Source organism: Sinocyclocheilus anshuiensis, unplaced genomic scaffold, assembly GCF_001515605.1.
Source record: "Sinocyclocheilus anshuiensis isolate Anshui unplaced genomic scaffold, SAMN03320099.WGS_v1.1 scaffold188, whole genome shotgun sequence".
Lineage (NCBI taxonomy): Eukaryota > Metazoa > Chordata > Actinopteri > Cypriniformes > Cyprinidae > Sinocyclocheilus > Sinocyclocheilus anshuiensis.
This window is the reverse complement of record NW_015555768.1, coordinates 2,797,246-2,818,393: the sequence shown is the minus strand read 5'-3', so window position 1 is coordinate 2,818,393 and position 21,148 is coordinate 2,797,246. Positions and strand designations below refer to the sequence as shown.

The 21,148-nt window shown below is 38.3% G+C and overlaps 1 protein-coding gene across 6 annotated transcripts in view; it reads right to left on the bottom strand.

Annotated features, from left to right (window-relative positions):
• LOC107674329 (netrin-G2-like) overlaps window positions 1–21,148 on the bottom strand; it is a 69,721-nt gene that overhangs the window by 35,886 nt on the left and 12,687 nt on the right. For all 6 annotated transcript variants that reach the window (XM_016468271.1, XM_016468270.1, XM_016468272.1 and 3 more), the window contains exon 3: window positions 18,353–18,996. In XM_016468271.1, coding sequence (XP_016323757.1) covers window positions 18,353–18,996 — 644 coding nt within the window. The remainder of the gene's footprint in view (window positions 1–18,352; window positions 18,997–21,148) is intronic.

The window sequence follows — 21,148 nt, the reverse complement described above, 5'->3', positions numbered from 1 at the left end:
TTTATGACCACTTCCATTTTGTGTCCTGACAGTAAGCAAGTGATGGCAAATCGCTGTCATTATTAAATTACATTATTAAAATTTAATTATTAAATAATTAAACTAAACTATTAAAAGATTTTAAAAATAATTTTTAAACATCAAATTTATGTTTTAAATGAACAGTTGAAACTTGAAATCCTAAGTCATGGTATTTTCATATGAAGAACAGTAGTAATACTTATAAGGTAAATGTAATAATAACAAATGTAAAAAGTAATATTTTTATATCATATATTTTACTATAAAATATTATATTAATTGAATGTGATAGCATATTTTATATAAACTTCAGTTCACACATTGTATCTAGGAAAATGTGGAGAACATCAGATCATCAAAATATCTGATTAATTACTGAACAAAATAGCCAGATTAGCAAAGACGTTGATAACTGCAGCCCTGTCTGATATTTTGTACTTAAAAACATAAGCTGGGTTCACACAAGCTGGATGCAGTGCAAAGTCTGCATTTAAGCTTTGGATTTTAGAACTTTTAGAATCATCTTTGTAGTATGGATGTGTGAATCTGAAGCTCAGTCATCAGAAATCGCTCTTCCTCAGGCAGTTCAGTGTCATGATGTTTATGATGTTATGTGTGAGCAGAGAGGAGCATTTAATGAACAATATGTTTTAGTGCAGGAGGGATTGGCCCAGTCGACTGAACAGGAACGTCCTGCTGTGATGGCGTTGCACTAGATACACTTGTGCGCAACCAGAGAGAGAGACAGAGAGTGGTCTTGCCATTGCCTGTGCACATCAAAAAAAGTTGAAGGAGAGAAATAATAAGGGAGGTCCCTTCATAATTAATTTCTCCCCCCCCCCATGGAAACATCGCGATGGGGCCAATTATTGCCAGAATGTGACTCCATCGCCTGCTGCGTCACTGTCCACAGAGTTTATCCTCTAGGCATCCACATGACGCTGAATACAGTGAGATAGGCACACACTTATCTTTACAGCGTAAATTACACTGGTTGGTATTGGATTTGAAGCTAATTCTAATCATTCCTTTCATTAGGTTGTATTTACGTGGAGATGAACCAATGTTAAACAAGCAAAACAGCAACACCTATCAGCCAATTAATCAGCCAATCAAATAATTTAAATAAAACATAATATAATATTATTTCATTATTATATATGTTTTAGTGCAGGAGGGATTGGCCCAGTCGACTGAACAGGAACGTCCTGCTGTGATGGCGTTGCACTAGATACAGTCCCAATACAGAATGGCCGGATGAAATTTTGATGAGCGATGCCTTTCTAATGAAAAATTCTGTTTGCCTTTCTGGGACTACAGTCCCCATACAGAATGGCCGGATTAAATTTTGATGAGCGATGGCGTTCTGATGAAAAATTCTGTTTGCCTTCCTGGGACACCCCCTTTTATTCTGCGCCCCTAGGGTGGGGATCTGGGCAGCGGAGATATTTACGCCTGCGGTGCTTGCTTTCAGGGAGGCCGAACGACCCTAATAGAATTTCAAAAAATCCTCTTGCAAAAAAACAGGGAGGACAGTTTTCTGTTATTCCCTCTTTCCCTTCACTTGTGCTTTCTACCTCCCTGATAACCTTTTAAAATATTTCATACGCTGTAAAGAAATACGGTAGAATTACAGTAAAATATGCAAGAAACTCAATGTATTCATAATATTTAAGGAATTTTAGAAAAAATAATTCATGCATATTTAACTTTTTACATCATTACCTTATATAATGTTAATATACCAATTTACTCTAACAACCATAATTATACAGGTGGTTAAATAATCTAATATTGATCTAAAGTTGAGCATCCTATGAACCATAATGCATTGATAACAATTTGTTTTCATCATAATCATAATTTTAACATTATTATTGTAAAAGTGTCTTGTTGAATATACTTCCCCTATACATTTTATTCTTTTTTTATTAACTGATATTTGCTTATACATGTTTTCCCAAAAATATGTTTGTGCAATTTAACTTTATTCCCACCTGCTCTCTCTGTTGTAATCAGTCACTGAAGTGCAGCACTTGAAAGTAAATGAAAATGATTAAAAAAAAAATTGCTTTGAATGTGAGGTCACAGAGCACGAGTCATTCTTTATGTCTTGTATTTTTTCCCCTTTACAGACACAACAATCTGTCATTTGAAGACACCGTTTCATCTCTTGTCTTGAGGTAAATACCTGAGCGTTACACTATGAACCCTTCATCAAAGAGGCAGAGCACTTTCATGTCGTGTTCATGCTTGGAGCCTAACAAGATATACAGCATAATTGGACAAGCTGATTGTGACATTGTTTCTGAATGTGTCGTATGACATATTTCATCAGAATAAACACAAATGCATTACAGTTAGGGCTGTCAAAGTTATTTGAGTTAATTATTTCAATATGTTTAACAATATGTTTGACCCTTATACTGTAACTATTTCTTTCTGTTCTTTGTGGTTACTGATCAAAACTGATCAAACCTTCTGAAGTGGTCAGAGCATGTTCGGAGCATCAACTACGAGTGAAACTCCAGTGAAGGACTGCAGATCACTGGCAAAAAAAACTTTACACAAGTAAAAGTAAGTTCAAATTGTGAATTATTCAGCAACTGCAAATTTGCATTGAGCTTCATGTTTGCTTTTCCTGTTTGTTTAGATGCAGTTTGAGAAATATAGAATCTGTGTTGTTTTGTGCAATTAAGATGAGTTGAGATCATTTTTACATGCATTTAATTGCCAAACAGAAGGATATGCCTATTCATTTTCCTTTTTGTAACTTGAACGCATTAACATGTTAACAATGAAAAAATATTAATTGTGATTTTAATAGACTGGCATTGCTAATTGGAGTTTTTTTTCTTGTGCAGTAAAATTTGAGGCTTTTTATGGGGGAAATAAATGACAGAAGACCAAATCTAACAGTAGTTTTGTGCTTGCTATGTTAATAGCTAATTGTATTAGACGTATTCTGGATATCGTAGGGTGGGGGGGGCTTCTGTGGGTTTTTTCGATTTTCATCCATCATAATAAATGATGGCTGGGCTCAGGGTAAAAGGCATGGGTTAATTTAATCACACACAGCCACGAGAGTGCATCATTAGTCATATAATACCCACTTCTGCACACAGAGATAGATGAAAACAGGCTCTGGTGGATGAGTTAGCTAGATCAATGCATATGTAAACAGACAAGTATTCGGCCACAAACTAGGATGAAAAAGTATGTTGGTTGATCCCTCCGGTTGGGTTTGGCTTTAGCTCTGGCTTGATTTAGCTCTCACATTCACTGCATTTGGATGGTGGCTTTGAAGGTGCCTTTTGATTGTAAGATGGAGAAGATGTCAATAGGTTGGGTGAAAAAAAATCGTCAATATCAAATTGATCTCAAAGCTTTCTTCTATAGCTTTGAGGCAAAATGCATCACCATATTGTATTTTCATTTCACAAGTCTTGCCTTGGCTACGAAATTGCACTTTGCACTATTTCAAACTTCTCACCACATGGGATTGTAGGAATCTCAATCATTGTAGGATTCAGAATTGATTTAATACAAAGTGAGAAATTTCTGTGGTACTACACTGCAAAAATGATTCACTTCCTCAGTATTTTTGTCTTCTTTTCCGGTATAAATATCTAAACATTCTTAATCAAGATACATTAGTTTGACAAGCAAAATTACAAGATGTTAAGTCTCATTTTCTGAAAATGTTTTCAAAATTAAGCGAGTTTAAGCTTAAAACAAGAAAATAAATTTGCCAGTGGGGTCAGAAAAATAGTAGTAACTAGTTTATTTTTCTTACCCCACTGCCAATTTATTTATTTAGTTAGTTAGTTAGTTGTTAGTTAGTTAGTTTGTTTGTTTTAAGCTCAAACTCACTTAATTTTGATACTTTTTCCCCCAGAAAACAAGACTTAATGTCTTACATCATTTTGCTTCTCAAGCATTTGTATTTGTATTGGAAAACAAGACAAAAATACTAAGTAAGAAAATAAATTTTCATCGTGTAGTGTAGTATCAATGAACAGAAAGTTTTCAAATAATTGTAATTATTTTCAATGCAACCTTTTTATCCAAATCATGCTCATTATAGATTGTGGCTTGGTGCACTTCACGTTGTGGTAATTTCAATTAAAGTCACGATGAAACGGAAGTAGAGACAGATCTTTTCTTCTGCATTGTGATGTATTGAGTGTAACATTATCAAAGATAATCTGAAAAAGAAAAAAATTGAAGGGCGGGGTTTGGTTCTATTCATCAGTCACTGACTAGATTACTAAATGATTGGAGGACTAAATGATTTCAGAACTTCATATGTCACCAAAAAGTAGTCTTTTGAGATTTGTGTACATTTTTATTGATCATGGCTGCAGTTATTCATCAAATTATGTTTTCAAATAGGTTTCCTGAACATTCCATTGGTTGGACAACCAATGGTCCTGCCCCAAACTAATTCAGGTGGTTGAGCCTTTCTGTCGAGCTGTTTTGGATGCTCAAATAGCAGAGTGCACTTAAATGCACTTAAAAAATCAACACTGTAAGTAGCTTGCAATTTTATGTTCCAATTTCAGATGAGAATAGAGAGCCCAAAGTAATGCCGCTGGTACAGTAGAAAGAATTACACACTTCAGTTTTAAGGGTAATTTGGTGTAATCATCAATATTTTTAAACTGCTGTTTCTGTACATTTGTATTTTACGTTTCAAAGATTAATTGTGTTTTCAGATGCTTGAACGATCGTGAGCGCGGCTAACAAAGACCAAAAGACTGCAGGGGCTTTGGAGACCATGCCATCTGAATTTCCGCACTGCCAATAACCCACAGTATTTTTTCTTTCACTCTTACTCGGTGTGTGTTTAATAATATATCTTCGCATATGTTACAGCAGCGAGCATGCGGGGAGAGAGGAAGCAAGCCTGAGATTGTGCCCCTGGCCTCTTTGCTAATGTAACCTTAGCAGAAGAGTAACTCAGGCCAAGGACTCATCTTTGATGGTCAGCGCTGATGGTGTTCTGCTTTTTAGAAGCAAACTCAAGGAGCTCCTGTGGGAATACTGTAAGAGCAGCTCTGCTAGACCTGAGCATTTATAATACATTCTCCTCTCTGCTTCTAACTGTACCGATGTATCGCCAGCATAATCTTCACCAAAAACTAGGGCAAGTATTACATCACATGAAAGCAACTGCAGACAAAAGCAAAAAATTACAGATCACACATGCGCCCACGCAACGCAGTGTGGTGAAAATCATGGACAAATACACCAATGATGTCTAAATGGAAGTGAAGACATAAATAGTTGGCTTTTGAAATTTGTCTATGAAATGTTACACAATATTTTAGCAACCCTAACTCAGTAAAAAATGATTCTCCACACTTCAGTTAATTGAATTCTTCGTGCTCGATTTCAGTTAGTTTAAGGATTTGAACAAACCCCTACAGCAACAAGTATTAAACTTGTATATAACTGTACGCTGTAAAAAAATAAAATAAAATTCTTGAATGTAATTTAAATGTACAGTAAAAAAATGGCAGCTGTGGTTGCCAGAACTTTACCATCAAAAATATGGTAGCAACATTTTAGATTTTGCGACTGAACTTAATTTTACTGTTGAAATTGTAATGTAATTAACTTACTATATTACATATATATTATAATATATATAGTATGCATATAGTATAATATATTATACATATAGTATAATATATTGCATATATTATATACCAACTTATTAAATTACTAAAACTGTTTTATAATTTTATACTGACAAACACTCAAAAATACAGGTGGTAAAGAGAATGCCACATGTAGAATTAAGTGACTTTTCAATAAACTGAGATAAATACCAATATATAGATATACAAAACACCATCATGGTAACACACTTTACACTAATTACACTAAAACAATTCAATAAACATTAATTTAACAGCATAAGATATATAACATTAAACCCTAAAGTGCAAAACTAAGAAGAAACTGTAAAATTACAACAAAAAAAACATGTCCCATTAGATTTATTACAGTTTTTCTTTGTATTTACTATATAAACAATCAATTAAGAGGTTGTTACCATAGCATCTTTACAGTGTTACCGTTTACATATTACAATCTTTTTTACAGTGTACATTTGTTTGTTTTTTTAGTGGTCTTCATGTGGCTGAGGTGTGACATAACTTTTCGAAGAGATCAGATTTATCATTTTCACCTGGCAGATGATAAAATAAGCTGAAAATACAGCCTAGCATCCACCTTAGTAACCGCAAAGCAATACCCTATCAACCACCCAGTACACTCTAGCAGAAAATATATTAATACTCTCTCTATACCTCAAACCTTGCAGAAACCTTGAAAAACTTTTTTCTGCTGTGGGATGAACTTGCTTAGTATGGCAAGAGATGCACACTAAACAAGATGAAAAAAGAGAATGTGAGATTAAACCAAGCATGCACTAAAATGCAGCACTACAGGTTGAGTTGAAAGACAGCACACGCTGAAGCATGGAGCTCGCTCAAGGCCCTGTCCAAAGAAAACTCAGTGCTTAGCTCTTCAGATGTGTCCGACTGGCTTTGAAAGGGGCTTCATTGATCTGTTGACATGGCTCTGCTGCCCTCAAACCTACTTACATGACTGCCCTCAGAAACCTTCAAGCAGTGTTCATTTTTACAGCTTGATTTATTGTTGTTTTAGTCATAGTTTCGTCAAAAATGTCCTTGAAATTTAGTTCATATTTTGTCATGTCATATTCATTAATTTTAGTCCAGTTTACTCAATGAAATGGCATATAATTTTAGTCAACGTGAATGCAATGCAAAAATGTGTTAATTTGACAGTCCAAACTTCAGTCGTTTAAACGTATCAAACATACACGACAACTCAAATGTGGGGTCAGTACGTTTTTTTTTTGAAGAAGAAATTAGTAATTGTATTCAGCAAGGATGCATTAAAGACATTTAAAATCTATTTAAATAAATGCTGTTCTTTTTAACTTTCTATTTATCACAGAACCCTGGGGGGTGTCACACCGAGTGCTGCAAGAATGATGAAGGCACGGAGATGATAGAAATAAATCCTTTAAATAGATAATCCACGATGAAGAAGTTCTCACACACAGGGTAACATCAAACAATACCGGACAACATAAGGAACAGAACGGGGAGTACTTATACTAACTCAAAACAAGAGACTAATGACTAGATTAACAGAACACAGGTGAACAGAATGAACTAATCAACACACGAGGGAAAACTAGGTCAGGGGAAAACATGAGGGAAGAAAACAAACTAAAAGTCCATGGTGGTGACAGAACTCCCCCCTCCCGGAAGGCGCGACTTCGCGCCGTGACGGGACGAACAAAGGAGGGAGTGGGTTTGGGAGGAGGACGAGGCGATGGTGAAGGGCAGGAAGAGAGGCAGGCAGATAACCAGGGAGGCGACGATGGAGGGAGGAGCCAGGGAGGCACAAACAGAGGGAGGAGCCAGAACGGAGACAGGAGGGACTTGGAGCAGGAAAAGCCAGGCGGGACCCAGACCGCAGCCATGAATACGGCCCACGGTGAAGCCGATGGAGGGAGGAGCCATGGTGGAGGAAGGGCTGATGACTCCAGGAGGCCGACCGACAGCAGCGGAGCAGTTGGGAGAGGAGCCTAAGGCGGAGATGGAGAGCCGATGAGCCAGGGCGACGGGGAGGATACATGCTTTAGGAAAATCTAGCAACAGATGCCAAAGCTTTCCAGATGCTCGATTGCCAACCACAGGTTTAATGCAATGACTCTCTTGATTTTTTTTTTTGTTTTCTTTCTCTCTCCAATCTGTCCCTTTTTCCTAGTCTTTCAAGGAAAATAAAATCTCTCTTGGCGGCAGATTAAGCATTCGATGGGATGGGTCAGCCTGCTGATGTCTTTTCGTCATAATTTATGCACCATCTGTGTGCTCAATCAGCACCTCAGAGACACGGGGCCGTAATTCTCTACAAGTGCCTTCGATCTTAATGGATATCACAGCACTTAACAATTACCTCCCAGCACTGTTAACAAAGAGCACATAAAAATTTTTAGTGACCTACTGATAGTTTCATGGAGGATTATCAGGAGACATTTTGTCCTGTGTATTTATAGCTTGTGCTTGTATTTCTCATTTACTTTATTTTTACTATAGCATCTTGCACAACTCACCATTAAAATTAAACCAGTGTAAATTTTTACACATTTTGTTTTAGTCATAGTTTTTGCCTTTTAAAATATACTTTAAATGTAGTCAATATTTTGTAACTTCATATTTATTCATTTTAGTTAGTTGTAATCTGACTTAAATAGTAAGTAATTTTTGTGGATGAAAACAAGATTTAGTTGACAAAAAAGGTGAACTTAAACCAGTGTTTGTCTTAATTATCGTTTTTTTGACAGAAATATCATTTCAATTTAATACATATTTTGTCATGTCATATTCATTAATTTTAGTCCAGTTTACTCAATGAAATGGCATATAATTTTAGTCAACGTGAATGCAATGCAAAAATGTGTTAATTTGACAGTCCAAACTTCAATCGTTTAAACGTATCAAACATACACGACAACTCAAATGTGGGGTCAGTACGTTTTTTTTTTGAAGAAGAAATTAGTAATTGTATTCAGCAAGGATGCATTAAAGACATTTAAAATCTATTTAAATAAATGCTGTTCTTTTTAACTTTCTATTTATCAAAGAACCCTGGGGGGTGTCACACCGAGTGCTGCAAGAATGATGAAGGCACGGAGATGATAGAAATAAATCCTTTAAATAGATAATCCACGATGAAGAAGTTCTCACACACAGGGTAACATCAAACAATACCGGACAACATAAGGAACAGAACGGGGAGTACTTATACTAACTCAAAACAAGAGACTAATGACTAGATTAACAGAACACAGGTGAACAGAATGAACTAATCAACACACGAGGGAAAACTAGGTCAGGGGAAAACATGAGGGAAGAAAACAAACTAAAAGTCCATGGTGGTGACAGAACTCCCCCCTCCCGGAAGGCGCGACTTCGCGCCGTGACGGGACGAACAAAGGAGGGAGTGGGTTTGGGAGGAGGACGAGGCGATGGTGAAGGGCAGGAAGAGAGGCAGGCAGATAACCAGGGAGGCGACGATGGAGGGAGGAGCCAGGGAGGCACAAACAGAGGGAGGAGCCAGAACGGAGACAGGAGGGACTTGGAGCAGGAAAAGCCAGGCGGGACCCAGACCGCAGCCATGAATACGGCCCACGGTGAAGCCGATGGAGGGAGGAGCCATGGTGGAGGAAGGGCTGATGACTCCAGGAGGCCGACCGACAGCAGCGGAGCAGTTGGGAGAGGAGCCTAAGGCGGAGATGGAGAGCCGATGAGCCAGGGCGACGGGGAGGATCCGGAGGGCCAAGGCAGAGCAGATGACTCAGGTGACCGAGGCATAGGCGGGGATCCAGAAGGCCGCGGTGGAGCCGGAGCGACAGAGGACCAAGGTGGAGCTGGAGGGAGGGAGGAGCCCAACGGAGCTGGTGGGACGGATCGACGAGGCGCAGCCAGAGGAGTGGAGTCCTGAGGCGATGGCGGGTCGACGACTGACCAAGGCGGAGCCGGAGGGATGAGGGAGCCCGGCGAAACTGGTGGACTGACGGGCCACGGCGGAGAGGAGGGAGCTAGGAGCCATGGTGGAGCCGCTGAGTCGACGGGCCGAGGCGGAGTCTGGGACTCAGAGGCTGGAGGCGGAGACAAGGGATCCTCCAGCCACAACGCCGATGGAGATTGGCAGACCCGCGGCGCACCCACATCAGAGATGGTGGGCTGAGGGTGAGCTGAGGGGCTGACCGGGGACAGCGGAGGTGGTGGTGAGGTCTGATGAAAAGGTGGTGGGAGAGGGAGGCTGGGTGGGAGTTTTGAGCAGTCCGTGGGTTCAGGAATGATGTGTGCTGTCCACACACACCAGATGGCCACTCCCAGCACGGGGAGTGCCAGAGATTTGGGAAACGACTTCGATGGTCATGATGGGGCAGACAGACAGTTCAGGGTAGATAATTTGGGCACGACCTCCATGGTCGTGATGGGGCAGACAGACAGTTCAGGGTAGATAGTTCGGGCACGACTTCCATGGTCGTGATGGGGCAGACAGACAGTTCAGGGTAGATAGTTCGGGCACGACCTCCATGGTCGTGATGGGGCAGACAGACAGTTAAGGGTAGATAGATAGTTCGAAAACTGCCTCCTTGGCCATGACAGGACAAACAGAGACTTCAGACAATGACGGGAAACTGGTTAGTTCTGAATAAAAGTCTATTAGATCCCCTGAGTCCTGCCTCAGTTCACCCTCAGCATTGGTACAGTGGGCATGGCATTCCTTCGTGCCCTCGCTCTCCACTGTATCATCCCTCGTTGCTGGCTCTCGCACCTGGTCAGACAATACTTGAGGCTCTGGCTCCGGGGCGATCCATAGCTCTGTCGCTCTTGCTTGAGATCGCTCATTCGCCGTGGCGGGCTTTGGCTCTCCGTCTGCGGCGGGCTCGGGCAAGTGTTCCGCACTGCGGGGTGATGTTTGGCTGGGCTCTGGGTCTGGCAAGACTGATGGTGAATGGAGAGTCATTGCTCACCAGCACCCACTCCACGAAGGCGGCGAAATCCCCTTGAGGTCCACATCTGGACAACCGTCATCTGGGTAGCTGGTACTGTGGGCGATCTCCACAAAGACTTCCGTGTGGACCTCAAGAGGTAGCTCCCCCTGCTCCAGCAGGAGGTGGATGAATTCGGGTCGGTGGGTCATACAAATAAAAGAAAAACGGAAAATAAACAGGGTTAAATAACGCCGCTTAACTTTACTTTTATGTGGTCTGGTATTCTGTAACAACGACTGCTGCAAGGATGATGAAGGCTCGAAAAAGATGATAGAAATAAATCCTTTTAATAGATAATCCACAAGATGAAGAAGTTCTCACACACAGGGTAACATCAAACAATACCGGACAACATAAGGAACAGAATGGGGAGTACTTATACTAACTCAAACAAGGGACTAATGATTAGATTAACAGAACACCGGTGAACAGAATGAACTAATCAACACACGAGGGAAAACTAGGTCAGGGGAAAACATGAGGGAAGAAAACAAACTAGAAGTCCATGGTGGTGACAGGGGGGAAAGTGTCACTGTTTCCACAAAATATTTTAAGAGAAAATGTATAATAATATTTAAAAAAAAAAAGATAATAAGAAATGTTTTTGAGCAAAAATTAGAATATTAGAATGATTTACGAAGGATCGTGTGACACTGAAGACTGGAGTAATTGTGCTGAAAATTCAGCTTTGCCATCAAAAGGAAGAAATTACTTAAATATATTAAAATAGAAAACTGTTATTTAAAATTGTAATATTTCAGAACATTACTGTTTTTACTGTATTTTTGATCAAATAAATGCCGCCTTGTGAGCACATGAGAGATTACTGTGACATGTTATTAATCTCATAAAATATTTGTTTTAGAGACTGTTTTGACTATTGCATTATGTATGCCAAATTTGTAATGAATATTTTTCTTTGTAATTTTCATCCAAATATACTAACTTGCTCTTCTTCTGACAGGACTCTCCATTTCTGTTGATGTCACTCACAGCAGGCAGTGTGAGCTGTTGGATAATGTTAACCAATAACCAAACCGCTATATAGAAGATTTGGTCTGGCTCCATTGTGGTATGTACTGTAATATCCAATTTTCATGAAACAAAGTTCCTTATTTTCACTTAAAAATACATCATATTATGGACGTAAAAAGGGTTGAGAATGACAATTCAAGTTGATTATAAGAAGCTAGATGGGAATATATCAGCATACCAGCATCCAGAACATGTGCTGGTGTTTTCAGCAGGGATGGCAGCATATGATGGCCTGTCAGGTCATTCACAGCACAGTGCACTGTAGATGCTAAGCAACTGTCAGCATGTCTGAATATTGACAGATCCCAGCAGAACAAAGTAACGTATCAAATAAAGCTATGCCGGTAACATGGACATGTGGCGCTCTCTGTGATTTATGGATTCTGACCACCGTGAAGGGATGCTTCCGTAGAGTACAGTAGAGAAGAGCTCTCATTTAGACTGTATTAACCATGCAAATTGCTCAGCTAATCCACATTTTCTAGTTTGTGAGCTTTGCATTAGCTGTTGGGTTTTTCACAGCGGTTTGTTTTTCCAAAGCGACCACAAAGCATTTGAGCCTCAGTTAGAGCAGCCTGCAGAGAATCATTCATAGAATCACATCACGTACACACTCAGAGATATTCCTCAATTCTAACATAATGGGATTACATTGTGTGAAGGAGCAGAGGGAAATTCCTCCACAAGTTATTATCTAAGGGTTTATGATAAAAAGACATCCTAAAACAAATCCAGAGCAACATTAAAATCAGAAAAATGTAAGCAAATGTCCCTACTGAAAAGACCCTCAGCATATGTTGCTGTGAATTCTAGGTAACATTGGATGTTGGTGTGCTGGTGTCCCCATGAGGCTTTTTAACTAGCTAACCAGCATCATCACACTGGTTAACCAGCCTCACCGACGTGTAGCAGTACTGTGGTAGTACTACAGTACAGGTTTTTATACATGATAACATTATGGTACTTTCGAATATGTTATACTGAAATTAATTTAGTACGGTATTAACATGGTAAACCAGTCCATGGTACTTCCAAAAATGTACATTTACTACAGTGAAAAAAATGTTGTAGAAACAATTAGCATTCAGTAATTGCTAGTAAATTTCACAATTCATTGCAAAGAACATGGAATTAAACTTTTTTTAGGTAGAACAACTGAAAATACTATTTTCTTGTGAGAGGTACCATTATGTGATATTTTATTTACAACTTATATACAACTTATATGTTTTTTTAAGTAATACTTACAAAAAGGTGCAGTACCATGGTACTACCATGTTTTTCAGACATACACCATGGTATTAGCCTTTCTTTTTTTTTTGTCTGAGGTTTTTATTTACATTTACCATAGTAGTACCATGGTATTCTTGGAAACACCTTGCAAATACCATGGTACACGAATTTCTGTACCATGGTATGTTTCAAAGTACCATGGCATTACCACTCAGTGACATTAGTGTACCATACTAACAACACCGTAACATTTTGTAAGTAACACTTACAAAAAGTACCATGGTACTACTGTTTTTGGACATGCACCCTAGTTTTAATAGCTTTTTACCATAGTAGTACCATGGTATTCTTGGAAACACCTTGCAAATACCATGGTCCATGAATTTCACTAACACTGTAAAATTTCAAAATTGATTGGTATTACCATCCAATGACCTTACTGTACCAAACTGCCAGCACAGTAACATTTTGTCAGTAACACTTTGCTATGTTTTTCAGTATTAGCATTTTTTGGACATTTACCATAGTAATATCGTGGCATTTTTGTAAGAACCTTGGAATAATATGTAAATAATGTTACTGTCAATATCATTGTATATTTCTGTACCATAGTACAAACATCGTACAAAAAAAGTATTGTGTCAGTACTATACTTATGCTGTAATACTGAAATTCATGAATTTGGTCTTTACATGGTGCTCCAAGGTACTTCCAGAACCAGCATGGTACTTTTTTTGTAAGCATATGCTGGTACCAACGCCAAACCAGCACTAACTAGCAAAAGTCTGGACTAGTATGGAAGTCCAGCAGGGTCGGAGGGTATTTCAGTGTTGTTCACTGTTTTTTATATTATCTCACAGTACATTTTGCCCTCAGAACCTCAATGAAACAAATGTTTCAGTGAAAAGACATATGGGCCTGACAGCATCTGACTGGTGTCGTGTGATCTGTCTCAAACTGTCCTGCTTCAAATTGCCCAAGTTCTCTTTTGACAAGCCTGCCAATGTCTCTCACACCCTCTCTGCCAGTCTTACACCTTAGATTCAGGGCTCAGGTGCCTCAGAGAGCACGGAAATTGCATAGAGAATCAAGAGACGTCATCTGATGTCCAGAGACTTCACTTCCTCTGGAGGACACCTTTCTGGCAGATTGACATTTTCCTAATGGGACCGATGAAGGAGGTGAATGAGGGTCAGACTGAATAAATGGTCCTGCCCAGATCTCAGACACATCTAGCAAATCCGTCTGTCCATGATCGTTAGGCCAAAGCTGACTGCTGCTTTACTTTACCCCTTCCACAGGACCCTAGTACTAAATATCAACACAGATGAATGTTGCATATCAACACTAAAGTGTCAGTGCTAAGTTTCCACTTGTATGGCTGTGTTTGGATTAGCATGCTAGCATACTACATACTAGTATGCAAATTTGTGTACAGTTTCATATACTACTCGTATACTGTTTTTAGTGATATACGCTACCATTTAAAAATTTGAGGGTTGGAAAGATTTTTTAATGTCTCTTATATCAGGCTGCATTTATTTGATCAAAAAGTATTTACAATTTACAATAAATGTTTATTGTAAGAATCCTGAATGAAATGTATTATGGTTTACACAAATATATTAAGCAGCACAACAGGAATATATATATACTGTATATTTCTGTTGTGCTGCTTAATATATTTGTGAAAACCATAATACATTTCATTCAGTATTCTTTGATGAATAGAATGTTCAAAAGGGCATCATTTATTATCCATTTACTGTAATGCATCCTAGCTGAATAAAAGTATTACTGACCCCAAACTTTTCAACAATACTGTATATACAGTATGTACAAACTTGAGCAATAATCAAACACACTCACCTAAACTGGCTCTCTTATCTGTTTGCTCACTTAACGATTCATTTTAGTGAATTGATTCAAAAATGATTGAATCATACATACATATTTTATGAGAATGAATAAGATTAATGAGATATCACTGCTTACTGTATACACTGTTGACTATATAATGTGTATTATTTTATATTTGCCATACATATATATGTGTATACAGTGTGTATGTGTATGTATTGCTACCTTAAATGTTCATTTTTATTTGTAGGTTAGGTAGCTGTCAAGTGTCAAAGTAGCTTCCTCAGCACTGGAAATAATACAGAACGAGTAGGTGTGTTCAAACTTTTGACTGGTATGTGCTTTTTAACTTTTTTCTATGCATATATTTCACTATGTCTTGGTGTTTTCAGACCTGGTGATTAAATGATTGAAATCACAAGCACTTACATTTAATACAAGAGCACAACGGCACAATCCAAGTGTGGGTGTGAATCAGTCTCTGAGTGATTCTCGATTCTCTATAAAACACCTCTTCATGGTGGCCCTTTCATGATAGAGTTTCTGCCCACACACGGGTGATAAAGATGGAATGATCCTTTTGTTGTCCTCGTGGCTCCTTTGTAGCTTCCTGCATCTCACCTTCCCTCCGTAGCCTCTGTCTCTTTGCCAACGTAGGTCCAAGGACATCTCTGAGATGCAAGTTCTGATAGGCTTACACGGACTAGTTTTATTTCCATTCGACCTTGATCTTTAGTAATGGCCTATCAGGTTCTTTGTATATTAATAAAACAGCGTTATTTCTCCAAAATCCCTTCTGCTAAATTCAGCAGCCATCCCTGGCTTCTTTGATATTCAGTACCAAGGCTGCATTATCTTGGTACACTGGATGTTCAGAAGGATTTCATGTGAGGATTCAGGAGGAAAGGGAAGGGGGAACGGGAACAGGAGATGCATCTGATCAACTCAAGTCTTTGCATAAATTAACATGAACCCTGGGAATTGTGTTTATTTATTTATTTCCTCCCTTACCAGGTTTAATTAAGGTTCAAGCAATGTCTTTGGGATATTTGTCTGATGGAACACGAGCCCACCCTCCCGCTCTCCTACCGTTTCCAAATCCGGTCCATCTACTGGGACGCCTATTTGTGAACTCTTTCTACTGTCTTGAATTTCATGTCAGATTGCAGCAAACCAGAGCAGGGAAGAGAAGGTGAGGATAAAACGCAAGTCTTATCTTTTCACATATTTCACATACTGCGCAAAAAAAAAAAAAGAATCTTCACAGGGAGAATGATTGTGTCTCATTATGTTCACTGACATGTGGTGTGCTGTACAGCACGATGCCTCCTAAACATTACTTCTTAGCAGGAAAGGGGCTGATCAAGAAAAATGTTCACGAATGTCATCAAAGCAGCAGGAAAAAACAACTGAGGAATATGTTTTCATTGTTCGGTCAGGTTATTTTTAGATGCGTTCTGCAGGAATATGAGTTGGTAGTATCGCTGGCACTTTGGATGAAAAGGCAAACATCATAGTCAGAGCGCACGTAACATCTCCTGGCAAACAAAATACAAAATAAAGAGGTAAACAGGGAAATTAACAGCGTACCTTAATTGCTTTAAACAAGTAACACTTCATCTTCTTCAATTAAGGATTCTTGGCTCATCTTATTATAGGCTATTAGCACTGATTATTAGCGCATGCTTGATGATGGAGGAAATGGGCCGTGATGCAGGAAGTGTCACCGGTCGTAGAGTCTGATCTGATTATCGTGCCCAACACCCACCAACCCGCGGACTCCATTTAGACGAGTACTCGCAGGGCAGGCCATGCCATGCCATTTTTATTATTTAAATGCTGCTGAAACGCATCCCAATATTGTGGAATGAATAAAATATCCCAGGACGATTTTCCACTGGGTATTAGCTTAACATTTCCACTCCAGCGCTCCTCTCATTGTGAAACACTGGAACATCAGTCAGCAATCTGATAGGCTGCTTTCTGCTTGTCCATTTGTCTACTTAACCCATCCCATTCCCTGTCACCGTTAAAACAATTTCCTCTCTGACATACCAGAATAAGTATTGATTGAGGGTTTGCATTACCGGAGGTTTGGGCCCTTCACTGCTGGACATTTTTATCATAGCTGTGTGAGCCAACTGATCACTGTAAAGGGGTCATCGGATGCCCATTTTCCACAAGTTGATATCAATGGCGGACTGATGACAGCTCACTCAGGGCGGGTCTAAGGTAAGACACCAGTCCAGTCTGTGCTGAAACACTACTGTCAATCAAACTATCATGGGAGGGGCCTGTTTTTGTGACGTCACACAGACAGGCATCTGAGATCGGCTCGATTTGAGAAAGGGGTAAAGATTTTAGTAGATAAAAAAAAAACACTGGGTGGATTTTTATCATTATAGGGTGGTTGTGTACACACTGCCAACACACATTTCAGTTCAAACAACTTGTAAAAGTGCATGTAGCATCCGATGACCCCTTTAACATATAGAACAACTAGTTTGAAATGTGCCATTTCTCTATGGACATTTATAAAAATGAATCAGCCGGGCTCACTTTTTTAGGCTAATCTTTGAAGTTTTACGATATTAAAATATGCACTCATGTAGATTTATATGGTGTACAGAAAGCATTGTATATCCTTCCCACTATTTGGGCAATAATCGTAATGATTTTAAAGATGTGTTCTGTTTGTCCACAGTCTAGAAAAAAAGTACCGCAGACACATAACTTGACAGAAGCATCTAGCATCGGTGACCGACTGACTGAACAAACATGCAAGTAATCTTACATTTTGTGGCTACTTGTTGAACATTGTTACCTAATTAATATTCATGAGCCAAGCTGATAAAGTTTAGAATATATTTATAATATACCCCTCCACTATCTGGTATAAATTGATATAACATTAACAGGTTAAACTTTTTTGCATAGGTCTATTCCGTGCATTAGTTGACCTACAAATTCCAGGACCATAAGCATTGAAATGGGCGAAAGTAAACATCTTCTTGATATGCAATAACATATGAATGTATGCATGCAATATTGATCAGAACAGTTAAAAAATTATATCTGATGAAACCTAAAGCATTGCCAAGTCTCAATGCCAAGACAGCGTGGAAGATCTTCAAGGCCTTGCAACTTCAGAGTGTCTTCATGAGACCCCAATTTATCAGTCCTACCAAGATGAAGGTTATGGTGCATTCATATTTCATAAGGTTATGTGAAATGACCACCCTGGAAGATTGAGTTCGTTCTGCAGGCTTGGTCTACAGGCTAGCACATGTGCGCTGGACACAAAGATGTCCGAAAAGTGTCAGCTTTGCTCAATAATATGAATTATGTGACATCAAATTTATTTATTTGAATGTGATAAAACAATATCAAATTCCTAAAATATGAAGATTTACTCCTTTATTGTGTTCTGATACCTTTCTCCCTCTCTTCTCCCATAATTTCCTGTAATTCCTTTACTCTTTCTCTCAATAAAATTACAGAAAAGCCTGAAAAATGAGCGATTAAACCATAAAACAAGCAAAAGCTATCCATCAGTAACACAAACACTGTGTTGTGCATCATTACCTTGCTGGTATGTCGATATTGGAGATGGCGTAAAAGTACTTGAGCAGGTTGTCTCTTTGTACGTATGTTCCTCCGAGCGCCGGTCTCAGCAGCCGAAGCCGCAGGTTTGTGAAGGTGAAAAAGTCTCGGAGGCCTTTCATACTCTCCATGCGTGTGTATAAGTTGTCCATGTTTTGTAATTTTGTCCCAGAAAATATGGCAAAGCGTTCCTGGACCTCGAACCGCACATTCTTCTCATTCTTGGAACCGACCCAACGAGAGTATTGCTCGGTACATATGACTCTAGTCACGTTCGTGGCCGACAGATCCTGCACCCTCTTTGGTAACATCCCGAAGCCGTCCATGCAATCATCGGCGTAGTACTGATAAGGCTGCCAGGTTCGTCCATAATTCAGGGACTTGTCCAGCACCATTATTGTGGGCCGTCCGTACTCAAAGGTTATCTGGATGTCGTCTGTTAACTCCAGGCTTTTGTTCCAGGATAAGGATATGTTGGCCTGAAGAGGCTCAGGGAAACGACTCCATGTTACAGTCTGCCAGTACGTGATGAGTCCGGTTCGCTCACGGTCTTGCATCAACTCTGGAGGATGGGCAAGTTCTTTGGTGGAGGCATCGCATTCGTCACTACACAGGTATGGGTTTTCCTACAGACAAAAGTATGATAAAAGGTCAAATAAAGAGTGGTACAAAATTAAGGAAGGATAATGAAATAATAATAAAAAAGAAACATATATTAATTATTAAAATATATAGGGTTTGTTGCATGATTTTATAGCAAAACACTACCGTACAAAAGTTTGAGGTCAGTAAGACTTTTTTTTCAGAGAAAATAATATTTTTATTTGACAAGGTTGCATTAAATTCATCAAAAGTGACAATGAAGATGTTACAAACCATTTCTATTTCAAACAAATGCTGTTCTTTTGAACTTTCTATTCAAGAATCCTGCAAAAAAAATTGTATCACAGTTTCCACAAAAATATTAAGCAGCGCAACTGTTTTCAACATTGATAATAGGAAAAAAAAATTCAAATCAGCATTTTAGAACGATTTCAAAAGGATAATGTGACATCAGCTTTGCCATCACGGTGAATAAATTATATTTTAAAAGACAATAGAAAATAGTTATTTTACATTTGTAATATTTTTGATCAAATAAATGCAGCCTTGGTGAGCATAACATTTCAAAAACATAAAAAAATCTTATTGACCAATCGGATATATATATAAAAAAATAAAAATTTTAATGTTGATTTTAAATGCAATATATATTAAAAAAACATTAAAATAATTTTAATGTTGATTTTTAATGCAATATATATAAAAAAAACATTAAAATACTGTATATATATCATAAATTTTTGAAAAGAGGTTTTTATAGCTATTCATACAAAAAATTTTGATCAAATAAATGCATGAGACTTCTTTCAAAAACATTTTTAAAAAACTCTTATTCACCAAATTGTAGCATATATAAATTAGAAAAAAAAACATTTTAAAATATTTATTTTTTAATATATAAAAATAATTAAAATATATCCAATTTTTTTTCTTCTTCTTTTTTTTCGTGTTTTATATCTATCTGTCTAGATAACACCTTTCCAAAGTTCCCATCGCTACTGTAATTTCAGGGTTTGAACCTTTGCCCTAGTGACACAACAGGTGTACGGATTAGCCTACAGATTGCCATCTGGTCACCCTTGAACCCTTAATTCCCTTGTAAGTAAGCAACAGCCATCCCACACAACAAACGTTTGAGGAGTTAAAAGTCTCCGCACACGCTGCAGCCTCCAAAACTGACAGATCTATGTCCAGGGATAGTTATTGTTTTATAGCCGGCACACTTGAATGTTTCTCGGGCCAAGTGTCTTCATGGACCATTAGCTTCCATTAAGAAATAATTCGAGCTACCTGTCCCAACCATCTGGAGTACCTTAGCACTTTGATCCGTAACCAGGAAGCACCTTAGCCTAACTCAGCCCTCTGACTCAATCCTGCTGTATTTCTCCGTATCGTACAAATCCAGTCCAACTGCTGCGGCAGGTGGTTCTTAGACTAAACTTCAGCTATCCTCGCAGGAATGCCGTCACATCTAAAGAGCAGTGTGGCTCTAAGAGAAATGTTCGCCCACTGCTAGCAGCAGGAACCCGTGTCAGTAAACAGACAATACGACGGTTTGGTCTCCTCCGGTAGACATGTGTGGTTGTGTTGTCACTGGAGAATTCACAGCAGAGCTTGAAACAATGACTAATCATTACAGTGATCAGATCAGAACAATTACACAATTTATTGAGAAAAAAAAACACATTGTGAATACATATGAGTGGATTCAGGTGTCCAAGTTAAAAACATCTTAATCTAGATTAATCAATGTAACTTTTGTGGAGCGATTCAATGTATGTTCAGTTCACAAATACCCCATTTCTATTTTTGTTTTGAATTTTTATTCATAAATATCATATATTTAAATTGTTTGCTATGACATTAAAAAATGACATTATTCATTTTAAATATTAATTTAATATGAATAATAATTAATAAAATATACATGTAAATGGATGGCTGTGAATAATTGTAATTATTTATTTAAATAAAATAAATATCAAAACTGATATCAAAACTGTTTGTGATGGCCGAATCACATTCCATATTAAAATATGTATTCATATATTTTAAAATATTTTAGTAAACAGACTGTTGTGAATTTTACCAATTCAATTATTAATTATTCAGTTACATAATATTTATTTTAATAACTTCTATTATCAAAGCTGTTTGAAATGTCTGAATTACTTT